The 14,304-nt window shown below is 35.7% G+C and overlaps 1 protein-coding gene across 1 annotated transcript in view; it reads right to left on the bottom strand.

Annotated features, from left to right (window-relative positions):
- Positions 1–14,304, bottom strand: part of Reck (Reversion-inducing-cysteine-rich protein with kazal motifs) — a 286,139-nt gene that overhangs the window by 83,576 nt on the left and 188,259 nt on the right. Inside the window, exon 4 of the mRNA XM_081736752.1 lies at positions 12,719–12,755. Within this exon, the coding sequence (XP_081592878.1) occupies positions 12,719–12,755 (37 nt within the window). The remainder of the gene's footprint in view (positions 1–12,718; positions 12,756–14,304) is intronic.

Consider the following 14,304-nt stretch of genomic DNA (forward strand, 5'->3'; position numbering starts at 1 on the left):
AACTATCTTTAGCTTTGCGCTTCCAGCTACCATGTGACATTACTACTGATTTCATAAGAATAATAACTTAAATAATATCAAAAAAAAAAAGAAGAAGAAATCTTCTAACGTTTGAACATAACCTCTAAGCTGTTTCTACTGAACTTGAGCCTGTTAAGGAGCTACATAAATTAGATGAGGTGATAATAATTATTTTGTGATCACTTAATTTTATTAATAACTTATGGGAAAAGAATCAGAAAAGCAGAGAATTTAACGAAATTCGTAACACAGGTCTATAGTTAAAACTGTGGTACTTCGATATGATTACACGAAACTGCCTATCTCCATCGTTATTAACTTAGTATCAACTGTAGTATTGTCAATAGTAGCAGCTATAGAAGTTATTGAAATTCTACTACAGTTGTCACCACTGCAACTACCCTTCCCAGATTTATTTTTTCTAAGTAGTTCTGTCCGTGTTCACATTCAAACCAATATACTCCATATTTTTTCCCTTCATTTTTCTCATTCTTTTTCAAACGTTCCAGCCAGACTCCAGAACCTTATTGGTTTGATGGACCATTGTTTCTAGGGCTGAGAGTATTGGACATAAAATTTGATAGCACTGATGTTTGAGATGTAGAGAGAGAGAGAGAGAGAGAGAGAGAGAAGGAGGAGGAGTGGTCCTGGTCTGGGTTGTATGAGAAAGAGAGAGAGTGTGTGTGAGTTAGCTTCAAGCACGTGTTTTCCTCGTTCTTTTCTCTGAAGCAATATCTCTGGGGTTCACACGTGTACTGATTGCTTTTGCTATGTTTGACTCCTATAAACTATAATGAAAATGTTCGGTAATCTGTGTGACTGCTCTGAAACGGATTCTCTCATCTAGGGAGCCTGGTTATTAACCAAAAAAGAAAAAAAAAAGAAAACTCATTCACTCTGTGCATGTATGTGTGCAATTTCCAATCCTTTTCGCACTAACACATATTTCTTCTTAGCGAGACAAAAGCTTTCGTGTACAGAGAAATGTGGTAGTACGTATGGGTAACAATATTCACCCAACCAAACACATGATTGATTTATCACGCCTAATCTGATGCGCTGTTTTCTCGGCTGTACAATACAATATTCACACATCGCAATATACTATACGAACAAGATAACCGTACAAAGGAAACTGCATCTATACGGCGATATTTATTCCCATTTTAAAAACAGCACGCATAATGAACAAGGCGACAGAATGCAGTAGATATTCGAGTGTTCTGCCTAAAGGCAGATTTTAGCCTATTTATATACTAAATGTAGGAGGTGTCACTAAGTCTGTAAGCAGAGGAGGCCATTTTTCTTGTTTATTCCTATGCTTAACAGTGTGTGCAGTGTTTCTCAATTTTTTAAAACCCATTTTACGTACTAGTCAAAATGTTCTATGGACCATCTATTGTTGGCCCCTCGAAAGCAAATTATCATTTTTTGATATTGTTCCTTTTCTGAGTATATATACTTAAAAATTTAAATTTTTAAAGCAGCATTAATTAAAAATCTTGTTACTTTGTATTGCTGATAATAGAAGAAATGCTATTTAAAAATATTTAATGCTATCAAGAATTTATATCTTCTAACTTTATATTGGTGTTAATAGAAGAAATGTTATTTAAAAATATTGAATGCTATCAAGAATTTATATCTTCTAACCCTTTGTATTGATGTTATTAGAAGAAATTTATTTAAAAAATATTGAATGCTATCAGAATTTATATCTTCTAACTTTGTATTGATGTTAATAGAAAAATGCTATTAAAATATGGAAGGTTATCAAGAATATTTTATAAAAATATATCTGTATGTATAACCTATAAGACTTTGTACAATCTATACCTTATTAAATAACCTCATGCATGAGAGCTTTGCTTTTGGTAATTGAAGGGTTTGGTGCAAGAAGGAGGCAGGTCCATTTTTCCAATATGTAACAAATTTAAAAAAAAAAGTTTTAAAAATTCAGTTTTCACGCAGTACAGGCAGCTCCATCTGCCGCATTTCTTTTTAACTAGCGGGTGGAGCTGTCTCATTCTTGTACCAAATGAAGCGCCTTTTTCTTTTGTATGTGATAGGGTGTGCAACTCAATAGCGGTTCAAAGTGGAGCTGCCTCCTTCTTGCACCAAACCATAGCTATGACAAACCCTTCAATTTAAAGTTGAATTAACACGATCTCTGAGCAAAGCACAATTTTTTTACTAAAATACTATCTATACCTCTTAGCTTCATCAGACGTAGCACAATGGAACTTGTACTGAGGTAAATGTAGTAATATCCCAGTTCGTGAGATTTTAAATGAATAATAATGAGAATGTGTTGGCAATAAAGTAAAGTATACAAGTATACACTACCGGGTGTTAGTCAAAATTTCTGGCAAACGTCTGTAATGACGACCAAATTATAGTCTACTGTACCAAGTATCGGAAGTCTTATAGAACGGCCTAGTCCGTCCGTCTGTCTGTCAGCAAGTATCAGAGTAAAAATGGTAAAAGATACATAGAGAAGATGTTTTTTTTTTTTTTAAATCAATTCACAGACTCAAGAATAGGTTCCATCTCATATATGAATCTTCTACTCAAACCGGAAGAGTTACCGGTTGATATCATTAAAATCCAGATCCAACGTTGCTCGCCATAGAACAAAACGGTAACAGATAGCGATAAGTGTTTGTGTGTGTGTATGTTTAATCGATTTAGCATCTCAAGAAAATATAATATACATTCTCCCACATCTTTCTACTAAAATCGGAAGTGGTAGAAATTTAATACTTCTGGTTTCAGCATTGCTCTCCATACAATAAAAACGTTAAGAGATATAGAAATGCGGGTTTTTGAAATCGATTCAGAGTAGGTTCCTAGTCTTGGGTTTCGTCTATTCTGTTAAACATCTGATCAAGCCGAAAGTGGTATAAAATTAACTATTTCCAGTTTCACCGTTGATCGCCACAGAGCAAAAGCGGCAAGTTTTTTTTTTTTTTTTTTTTTTTTTTCGGAGCTGATTCAGAGTCTCGAGTAAATATACCATCTTCACCCGCATCTCTCTACTTAACCTGGAATTTTATTACTAGTTCCGGTTTTATTATGGATTTTACAGAGAGCAGAAACTCTTAAAAGATGACGAGAAGTCTTTTTGCAATCGATTAAGCTTCCGAAAATATGTTACACCCCGAATTTTAATTCTCTAAGGTAACCGGAAGCTGTAGAAATCTACCACCACTTTCTGTTTGGATACAGAGACTGTTGAGTATAGCAAAAAGGGTACGAGATGGCAAAAAGGCTTAAGACGCCTCATCCCGGTGAAATTAAAATTCCGCCAATTTTACAGTAATTGTGTGACATCTTCAAATAGATAAAAGATAATTGAAATGTGGAACAAGGGCGCCCTAGACAATATTATTTTGCTTGAGGTACCGTTATCACAAGTCACCTAGTGGCTTTCCGTTTTCAGCCGTTTAGAAACGCGAAAATAAATGCCGATTTTCAAAATGGCTCGAAATCGAAAGCAGATAAGTGAGTCGTGATAACGGTATTTCATGTAAAATGATATTATCTAGGGCGCTCTTGTTCCACATCTCGATTATCTTTTATCTATTTAAAGGTATCACATAATTACTGTAAAATTAGCGGTATTTTAATTTCGCCGGGATGAGGTCCAGGAATAAATTTCGTCTCTGAACTTATTCCTGTATTTACAACTGCGAGTTGCAGACTATGATCAATTTCAGTATTTAGTTCTCATAGTTTGGAAGTCTATCATAGTTTTACTGAACCACCTTATCCCCTCCCACCAACCCACTTTCTATTTGTATATGGAGGCTGTTTAGTATAGCAAAAACGATAAGAGATGGCAAAAAATGGCTTGAGCGTTCCAGGAATAAATTTCGTCTCTGATTTTATTCCTGTATTACAACTTAAGAGGCCTCATCACTGCGAAATTAAAATACCGCTAATTTTACAGTAATTATGTGATATCTTCAAATAGATAAAAGATAATCGAAAAGTGGAACAAAACGTCCCTAGACAATATTATTCTGCGTGAGATACCGTTATCATAACTCATCTGCTTTCGATTTCCAGCCATTTAGAAAATCGGCATTTATTTTCGCGTTTCTACATAACTGCAAACGGAAAGCTACTAGGTGACTCGTGATAACGGCACCTCATGTAAAATAACATCGTCTAGGGAGATCTTGATCCACTTTTCGATTATCTTTTATCTATTTGAAGATATCACATAATTACTGTAAAATTAGCGTTATTTTAATTTCGCAGTGATAGGGACTCTTAAGTTAGAACTACGACCAGTTTCAGTATTTAATTCTCATAGTTTGGGAGTCATATGGAGTCTGTTGAGTATAGCAAAAACGATCAGAGATAGCAGGAAATAGCTTAAGCGTTCCAGAATTAAGTTTCGTCTCTCACCTTATTCTCGTATTATAACTGCAAGTTACAGACTATGGTCAGTTACAGTATTTAGTTCTCATAGTTTGGGAGTCAATCATAGTTTCACTGAGCCACCTTATCCCCTTCCCCCAACACACTTTCTGTTTGAATATGGAGGCTGTTGAGCAGGGTTGGCAAAAACCATGGTTTTTATTTAAAAAAACCAAAAAAACCGTTTTTTTTGGTTTAAACCAGGTTTTTTTTGGTTTAAACCAGGTTTATTTGGTTTAAATAATTTGCTCTATATATTCATATTATATATGGACAGAAATAAGTTTGTTTCGCCTTGATGTTACTATGCAACAGCCGGGTTATGCTGAAAGGGGTCACATAAGCTTACAGCAGAATAAAAACTGCTTCTCGAGTTACATCCGAGAGAAATTGTCCTCCATTTGAACTCGGAACCAGGACTAATTGGCCACAAATGCGATACGTCTGCCGACTCACTCACGAAGGAATCCTGATAAAAAATACGTTGTACTGATCTTTACATGCTTCTTAATATAGCTGTCAAGAGTCATTTCAGATGGACAAAAAGATAAACAGTTGCACAAGTGAAACCATTATACTGAATTACATATGGACAATTTCAAAGTACTACAGAGTACAGAAGAACTAATTTAATTCAAGTTAGTTAACAATGACTTTTATTGGTCCAAATTAAAGAAATACAACGACTTAATTTGCATATCACAAAGATACGAATTATTTGAGTCCACTTTGGCTCAGACTCATTTATACATAAATAGATACAGAAGATACTTCTCATTTCACTAAATTCCTCTCGTGAGGTTTGTATGACCCTCCCCCCCACACACACAAAGTACGGCATTTCGATGTATTTTATCAATAGTAAACATTGAAACAAAACAATATTTAGATTTTTTCTTTGATTGCAATTACATAACAATAATAACTACAAAAAAATCACAAAACAAACATTTATAAACTTATATATATAAAAAAGTTGCTTTTGTAGTATAATCTTTTTGAGTAATGAATGGGGAATTTAGGTCTGAATATGATACGAATAATATACGGGAGTGAAACGTGATAACCCACAAATGTGTGTTCATCAAGATTTTACAAACACTTACACTTTTACGAACATTTTCGTTTTTTGGTTTAAACCAGTTGGTTTTTTTGAAAAAACCAGCTGGTTTAAACCTTGGTTTAAACCATGGTTTAAACCACCTTGGTTTAAACCAGCCAACCCTGCTGTTGAGTATAGCGAAAATGGTACAAATTAGCAGGAAATGGCTTGAGCGTTCCATGAATAAGTTTCGTCTCTGCCTTTATTCCTGTATTACAATTGCAAGTTACAGACTACGACCAGTTTCAGCATTTACTGTAGTTCTTATTGTTTGGGTATCTACCATAGTTTCAGCATATGAAAAACGGAACTTTCTTGCTCTTTCTTCGTTTGTTCTATCGCGTGAATCGCTCAGCATACGCCACTTTGTTTCATATAAACAACCTACATATGCGCATTTTGTTCGCAAATCATCTAGCTCACATAATAATAGGAATGTTACAAGATGTTTCTATTGTCGTAAAGCTTAATTAGAGGTTCTTTTGTTTCTCCAACTAAACAAAGAACGTAAGCTGATTTTAATGATGACGTTGTGTGCAACATGAGACTAAAAATAAAACAAAAAAAATCAAGAACAAATAGAGAGCAAACGGGCCAAAGTTTGTAGAACGGGTTAAGACCTTTGAATATGTTAAGACCTTATCAGAATTTATTTAAAAAGAGAACAAAAAGACATAAAAACGAGTCAGTTTTTTTTTTCTTTTAATGAAGCAACAGGGAAAAAGAAAAAAAGAAAACCGGAAAGCTGTTAATCTGATTAGAGCTACGTTTTGACAACTTGACACATAACAAGAGGTTTAATTGAGTAACCATAAACTTTGAGGAGATTACCATCACCCTGTTTGACGCTTAAAAGAAGGAAGATGTTTTAAAATCTCTCGAAGGCATAATATTATAAGTAGGGGAAGGATAAAGAGAGAGAGAGAAATACCACATCAATGAGTTCTTGTCTGTATTTATGTAAATCTGTTCTACTTATGACTTAAAAGTGTTAAATTTCAAACTAATAAGCTCTTTAAAGGATTGATTTTCTTAAATTACGATTTCCTTACGTACTTTATGTGTCATAATATTCTTGTAAGGAGAGAATGTACCTTTATTTTTGACTTAATGACAGTAAAACCTATTGTTAACTTTAGAGAGAGAGGCGAAAAAAAATTGTGCCATTCGATATTGGAAGTAAATTCCTTTTAATGTGTGTTTGTATCGTGTGTCTGTATGGCGATAACTTTTTACAAAAATTTCAGTTCTCGATAAAGTATTAAAACAGAGCTGTTCCAACGATTTCTGGGTACCGTTACCAGATTTCCGTTTTACCCCTCTTTTACGGGTCCTAAAAAGAGTCCCTTTTTTTTTAAAGGAAAATTGTGAAACGTCGGGAAAACTTCCTCATTTTTGGGATGCGGACAACTTCGACTTCAAGGTTTTCGTAGGGGACAACAGTGACTCAATGGTGGTAAACCGCTCACTCTATGATGAGTCCGTGGTTCAACCCCAGGTGATATTAGTTTGTCGTGCACAACATCGTGTTCGTGGGTTTCCCAGCAGGAGTGACTCCAGTGTTCGTTGCCGTGTATGACCATTAGTGTCAAAGATCAGCGGCTGGTAGGACCGACCAATCTTCCGTGCGATGTGGTGGCTATAACGGAACAGAACTGTGGCTTGTATGACCAGTGACTTCTACGACAGATCTTGTGGTGGTGTCTGTAACTTGCTCACCAGAAAAACGGACAGATTTCTTGCAGCTGTTACTCAATGTCAGTTCAGGTTTGGTCCCTCGACAGCTGGATGAAGAATTTACACACGGCAACTGTAAAACCAATATGCGATTGTTCAAGTCTGTTATCGCAGTGGATACAACATCTTATTCCTCTTTTCAATTTAAAAAAAGAAGAGGAGACAAGTTTTGTCATTTTCTTCAAATGCAAAAAAGTTATTTATATATATATCATGTTTCGGAACAAAAGGGTACTAACTCTGCTGATTTTGTATTAAAGGGATAAAAATCACTCGGCAGTATATGCTTCAGCTTTTCGGCGCAAAATTGCCTCCTGACGTGCAGCAACTTTGGGCAGGCTTCTCCTATTTACATTGATCTGATATTACGACAGATTTTTACACATAAAATAAACGTGCTTCATCACCCACCCTACTCGCTTGATCTCTGCCCCGAGTATCTTGAAACTTTTCATAACTAAAGAATAAAATATGGGAAGACATTTTTCATTCAAAAATTTCTTTTACTACTGTCTAAAATACGCTCCCGAAAACTATTATATATTTTTCATTGGTCAAAAGGTTGCAACCATGGATAAAACTAGACTAGAATATATAATGGTATATTTCAATTTTTATAGTAATAAAGATATCACCTGGAAAATAGAAATTGTCGGAGATGAGAAAATATATGTAAATTTTGATGTTCACCTCACACAAATATTAGTGGCTAACAACAATATTGGCGACAGAAATATTTTAATCGAACTTCCAACCTCTGTATTGTGATATACCTTTTATTTGTCGACAGTCTTCGACTACATCACTTTATATTTATTCCACATAATTTTCACGCAGAGATGGCTCAGTGGTAGAGAGCTTAACTCTTGTGCGTGGGATCCCTGGTTCCTTCCTTGGCCAGGTAATTTGTGGTAGACAACAACACATCCGAGGGTTTTCTCGGGGTACTCCCGTTTCCTCCCACTTTCTCATTTCTTCCATCATCTTTCAGTTGATTTTGGCTTTAATCATCGCCTCCCTTAGCATATAAAGCATAATCATGGGACGTTACACTGAAAGAAAGAAACAATTTTCGACGAGGCGTTTGTAATCTACACTTATATATAACGTAATCTGTGTCTGTGTGTATATTTGTGTTACCGGATTTTTGCGTAGAAAGGAGTGATCTAGCGCCCCCTCCCAAAAAAATGATACATAGATTATCACCAGCTTTAATTCTGTACAAAGCCCTTTTTCGGTTTTCGGCTCGGGGAGAAAGGGGATTGGATTTAGAGGATGGGAAGACGTGTGCATGTTTCTCACAGTTTCTAAGAACGCCTTGTGTATATGTAACTCCATTACATAATGGTTGTGCGGGCATACATAACAATAAAGGATAAACATCAGGGAATGGCGTGGAAACCGTTTTTCTCTTTTTTAATCAATATTCTAAATTAACGAGTCGGTAATGATGGGTGCTTACACCTACCTAGTTTAGTGATGAGCGCAAGAGTCTTGGTCTTGCAGTTTTTGCAAGAGTCTTGCATGCAAGACCAAGACCAAGACCAAGACCAAGACCACGAATAGCGGTGCAAGACCAAGACCAAGACCAAGGTGTGCAAGAACAAGACCAAGACCAAGACCATACCTGCAAGACCAAGACCAAGACCAAGACTCTTGCGCAAGAGTCTTGCACAAGTACTGGTACTACTTGAATTTTTTATACAATATAAAAAAGGAGAAAATTCATTACATCTTTACTTGAATATTTTGACTTCAGTAAAAGTGACACTAGAGTGAATGTGTTCCCAGTAGTGTTATGCAATCCGTGTGAGTCAATCTGCCCCTGTAGCATATAGCTACAGTATATCGTTTCCTGAATTGGTTGTTCGCGTTTTCTGTAGATATTGCTCGTTCTCAAGCCACACAGGTGTCATCTTGCGTCATGTAAGCTATTTTAGTGGACAAACATCGTGTGCGTGGGTTTTCTTAGGTTTTTTTCCGTTTCCTTCTAGTTTCTTCATTCCACCATTTCAGTCTTTTTTCATCACCACCGTCTCCCTTAGCGTTGGTGCATTACTGTGGGACGTTAAACTAGATACTTCATTTCATTTCAAAGCATACTAGTGGTGTTCTTCTACCAAAACTGAAGAGAAATGTAGTATTGAACATCGGTAATTCCGTACACCATAGGTGCTGACTACATGAGTATGGCCTTGGCTATGAGACTCAAGCATCCGTTGTAAATTTTTAATGTGTGCTCATAAAATTAATATCGAAATAACATTTTCATGACATTGACAAAAACTTAGTGCATGTGACCGCAAGTTTGATTTCATGGGCAGATGCTTATACGTTGAATAATTGTTTATTCATATAATTTTTAGCCTCCTTAGGTATACGGCACATCGGGGATTGAGCGATATAACATTACACAACAACAGTAAATCTATATTATAAAATTGAAAGTGACTATGCTTGTGACTCCCAATCTCTTGAACACTCTTGAACCACCAGCTCGAGATCGATCACATTTTCAATATAGATCAGGTTTGGGCCTGGAATGTTATTTATCAGTTCACTTTGAAGGAGCAACGTATGGGGGGAGGAGGAGGAGGGGGAGGTATACAAAAATCAAAATAAATAAAAATAAAAGTGACTAAGTTTGTGACTTAATAATTCTTGAACCACCAGACCGACCTTAATCAAATTTTTAACATGTATGAGGTGCCTAACTGGAAAGGTTTTTATAGTTTCATTTTGATGGTAGAACCTAGGGGAGGAGGAGGGGAGGGGGAGGTATATATACAAATAAATAAAACTTAATAACTCTTGAAACACCCGACCGATCTCGATCAAATTTTCAACATAGATGAAGCTCAGACCTTTCACGATTTTTATCATTTTACTTTGACGGTGCAACATAGGGGATGGGGAGGAGGGAGATATATGTAAAAAAAAATAAAAGTATAAGTGACTGTATTTGTGACTTCATCACTTTAGAACCAGCCAATCGATCTTAATGAAATTTTCAACATAGATGAGGTTCGGACTTGGGGTATTTTGTATCATATCACTTTGATAGTAGAACTAAAGATAGGAGGAGGGGAGAGGAAGTGTACAAAAATAAATAAAACTTAATAACTCTTGAACCACCCAACCGATCTCGATCACATTTTCAACATAGATGAATTTCGGACCTGAGATGGTTTCTGTCATATCACTTTGACGATGGAGCTTAGGGGCCGGGGAGAGGAGAGATATTTTGATCGAAAATGACCGATATTAGAGTGGAGTCTATAGTTTTCGGGGTCGCTGAGATAAACAATGACACTTCCGATGCTGTTTAAATCCAAATTTAGCCCCTAGCTTGGCGGTGGGAGGAGAGATATCTAAAAATGATCGAAAATTAATATTAGTGTCGAATTCATAGTTTTTGGGGTCACGAAAGTGAACAGTGATATTTCCGATCCCGTTTAAATGCAAATTCAGCACCGCAACTTGGGGAAGGGGGAAGAAGGAGATATATAAAAATGATTGAAAATGAACATTATTATCAATGTCAAATTCATGGTTTTCGAGGTCATTGAGATGAACAGTGACACTTCCGATGCCGTGCCTTTCAACATGAGGGAGGAGGAGATATATAAATTTATTGAAAATGACCGATATTAGTGCCGAATCCATAGTTTTCGGTGTCTCTAAGATGAAGAGTGATGTTTCTGATGTCGTTTAAACCCAAATTCAGCCCCGCAACTTGGGGAGGAGAGGGAGAGAAATATAAAAATAATCGAAAATGACCGATATCAGAAAGCGCTTAGTAATAATGAAAAGTGACTGATTAACGAAACATATTATTATTATTATTATTATTATTATTATTATTATTATTATTATTATTATTATTATTATTATTATTATTATTATTATTATTATTTAAAATTTAACCCAACGAAGTTTGTAATTGATGCTAGTAATCCATATTCACAAGTGAGACTGATTTTATACAGTTATTTTAAATAACTTGTAGTTTGATGTCGTTATTTTGTATTTCTAGTATAGGTCAAAAGTATTTATACAAATCGAGTTTATAGAAAAGACACAGACAGACAGACAGATGAGTCGTTTTTAGTTTTCACTTAAATTATTCTAAAATATTAAGTTTTGATTATAATAATTATTTTATTTTTTTCTCTCTTTTTTGTCGATATGCTAAACATATATCATAACCATCACCAAAGCTATTCTGCCATTATCGGCTGGTTGCTTGCTGCAACTGAGAAACCTCGATATACAGTGGTCCTCAGCTAGTCTCTTCGTCTTAATGTAGCAATTTTCTTAATATCTTCCTTCAACTACAATTTCCTTTTCTCCCTCTCTCTCTTTCCTTTCACCATACCCTCTAGCACGTCCTCCACAGCCAATATCCCAACCAGTTCCTCTTTCTCCTCTTATCAATATCTAAAATTCTTCATTTTTCTCCTACTGCTAACATTTCTAACACCTTCTCATTCGTTTTCCGTTCAACACAGCTAATTCTCTCCATTTTTCTCCATGCCCAGCTTTCGAAAGTCTGTAATTTTTTCCATCGCTTTTGCGTAATGTCCATGTTTCTGCCCCATTGGAATCAGTAAAACAAAATCTCAATATTTAATTATAAGTTTGTTTAACACAAAAATTAGTTAATGTGGTTGAAAAGAAAAATCTGACGCCTTTAGAGTGTAAAAATAATTTTGCATTTCATGGTATTTCAATTATCTGTGCCGTTTTGATTTTCTTTCATTCGTCTCAGGGGTAGCCTCTCCAGTTTCGGAACCTGTGGAGTGTTGGATCTGTTAAAAAATGTAAAAAGATTAGCGAAGCGTGGGCATCCAATAAAAAAATAAAGGTCATCACTTATGTTGTACACTATTATCATACTTACACGAAGATAAAGTATGTTACATTTAAAAACATATATTGTATTTCCGTTACTATTGGAGCATTGCAGAATTTATTATCCCTTATATCCAGAGTAAAATTTACCTATGAAAAACATAAGATTTCTTAAAAGCAAAACTTGCAAGACTCTTGCAAGCAAGACCAAGACTGGGTGTGCAAGACCAAGACCAAGACCAAGACTGGGTATGCAAGACCAAGACCAAGACCAAGACCGAAGGTTCCAGTGCAAGACCAAGACCAAGACTGGGTGTGCAAGACCAAGACCAAGACCAAGACCACCCCGGTCTTGGTCTTGGTCTTGCATTTGCTCATCACTAACCTAGTTCAATAAATAAAACTTTTGATTTTTCATCCTAGACTGTTATTCCGATCACATTGACTGTGTTTATTTTCAGTTAGACAGAGAAACGTCAGTCTAATACAATGACACGGATGGATTAAGTCTTATTTACTGAACATCAGTTTACTTTAGAAGAAATAATGACGTAAAAGTAATATTAAAATTCTTACCTTCTAAAGAGTTATTCACACAATCCCAAAAGGATCTCTGCAAAAGAAAAAAAATGATGTTAGAAAACATAATACAATTTTATTAATAAATATATAAAAAATATTTATTTCTTGTGTCACACAAGTTCAGCAACGTGCTTCATTCTAAACATCCTTTCCCATTCCCAGAACTCTGTAATAAGAAACAAAGCCATCAAAATTAAGAATACCTATAACTTAACGTGTATCCTTAACAAAATTGGTTACACATAGGGCTATTAGTTATCATATATGCATAATATGGGCAGCATATTTTTATTATTACACTACCTAAATTAGACCTAGTATTAGCTAATTTGAAGAAGTACTCATCAATTGGTAAAAGCAATTAAGAAAAATATACTCTATGCAGCGCCGTAACTTAGATTTTTTTCTGGAGGGGCAAGAATTAATACGCGGATTTTGGAACCCTAGAAAAGGTTGTTTTCTAATTCTTGGGCCCCCTCTTTCCATCTTTCTCTTTATGGGCCCTCGGAGCCTGTAGACCCTCCCGCACGGCAAGGTCTGCGGGGCCGTTAGTACGCCTCTGGGCCCGTTTCATACATAACAAATCAATTAAGGGAACAATATTGACAACTCTTAAAGCCATACGAATAAATATTATTTCTAGGGCCTCTAATAGTAGATATTTTTTTACAGAAATGAGTCCACGACTCATTTTTGTTTTATTTACCTTATGTGTGTTGTTTTGTTTATGTAATGTTAAATGTAGTAAACCTGTTTGATGCTTCATTTATAATTTCATATTCGTATCGTATATGGAGTAAGAAAATTTTGTCTTAAAATGGGCCCTCCTCGAACGGCGGGGAATTTCCCTGGGGGGCAGTTGCTCCTTGCGACCCTCTACAAGTTACGCCCTGACTCTATGAACTCAATGTCCGTAGAGTATAATAATCCAATCGAAACATTTTATGTACTTCCACTTTTAAATAAATAAATAAATAAATAAATAAAACAAAATGTACAGACTCAAGAGGCAAACTTTTCCACGCCGCTCTCCCGAGTACCATCCTTAAAATTAGTTAGCATCAAAGAACATTTTGAGTTTGGGGAGTGGGGATCCCATTGTCTAGTGGTTACAGCGTTCATTCATGTCCGATTACCTGGGTCCCGGGTTCGATTCTCGGCCGGTGCTTCCCCAATTTTCGGCGTCCACCCTATTGTTAGGGAGTGCCGAGTGCAGCTCAGAACGAAAATTACTTATTACTTGGAAAATTGGCGGTTAAGCCGAAGGACGGCTAAAGGTAGAACGGTTAAGAGAGAGTCCATCGTAATTGTTTTTAGCACTGCATGAAAGGCTTTGAAAGAGAATATTACATACTGTTTTACTTAAAAGACTTTTTTAAAAGTATTTAAAGGCTTTTCAAAAAAAAATATCATATTATATGTTATTATTACAAACACTATGGCCAACACTGTTAGAAGTATGTGTGTAACGTTAGATGTATATGTGTGTCACTAGGAAAAGACAACAACAAACTGCTATTAACAGTCTATTTCCTTACGTATACAGTACACAAGTAAGTTAGCAAATAATATGTTTGTTC

This window comes from Thermobia domestica, chromosome 13 (genome assembly GCF_964235325.1).
Source record: "Thermobia domestica chromosome 13, izTheDome1.hap1.1, whole genome shotgun sequence".
Classification (NCBI taxonomy): domain Eukaryota; kingdom Metazoa; phylum Arthropoda; class Insecta; order Zygentoma; family Lepismatidae; genus Thermobia; species Thermobia domestica.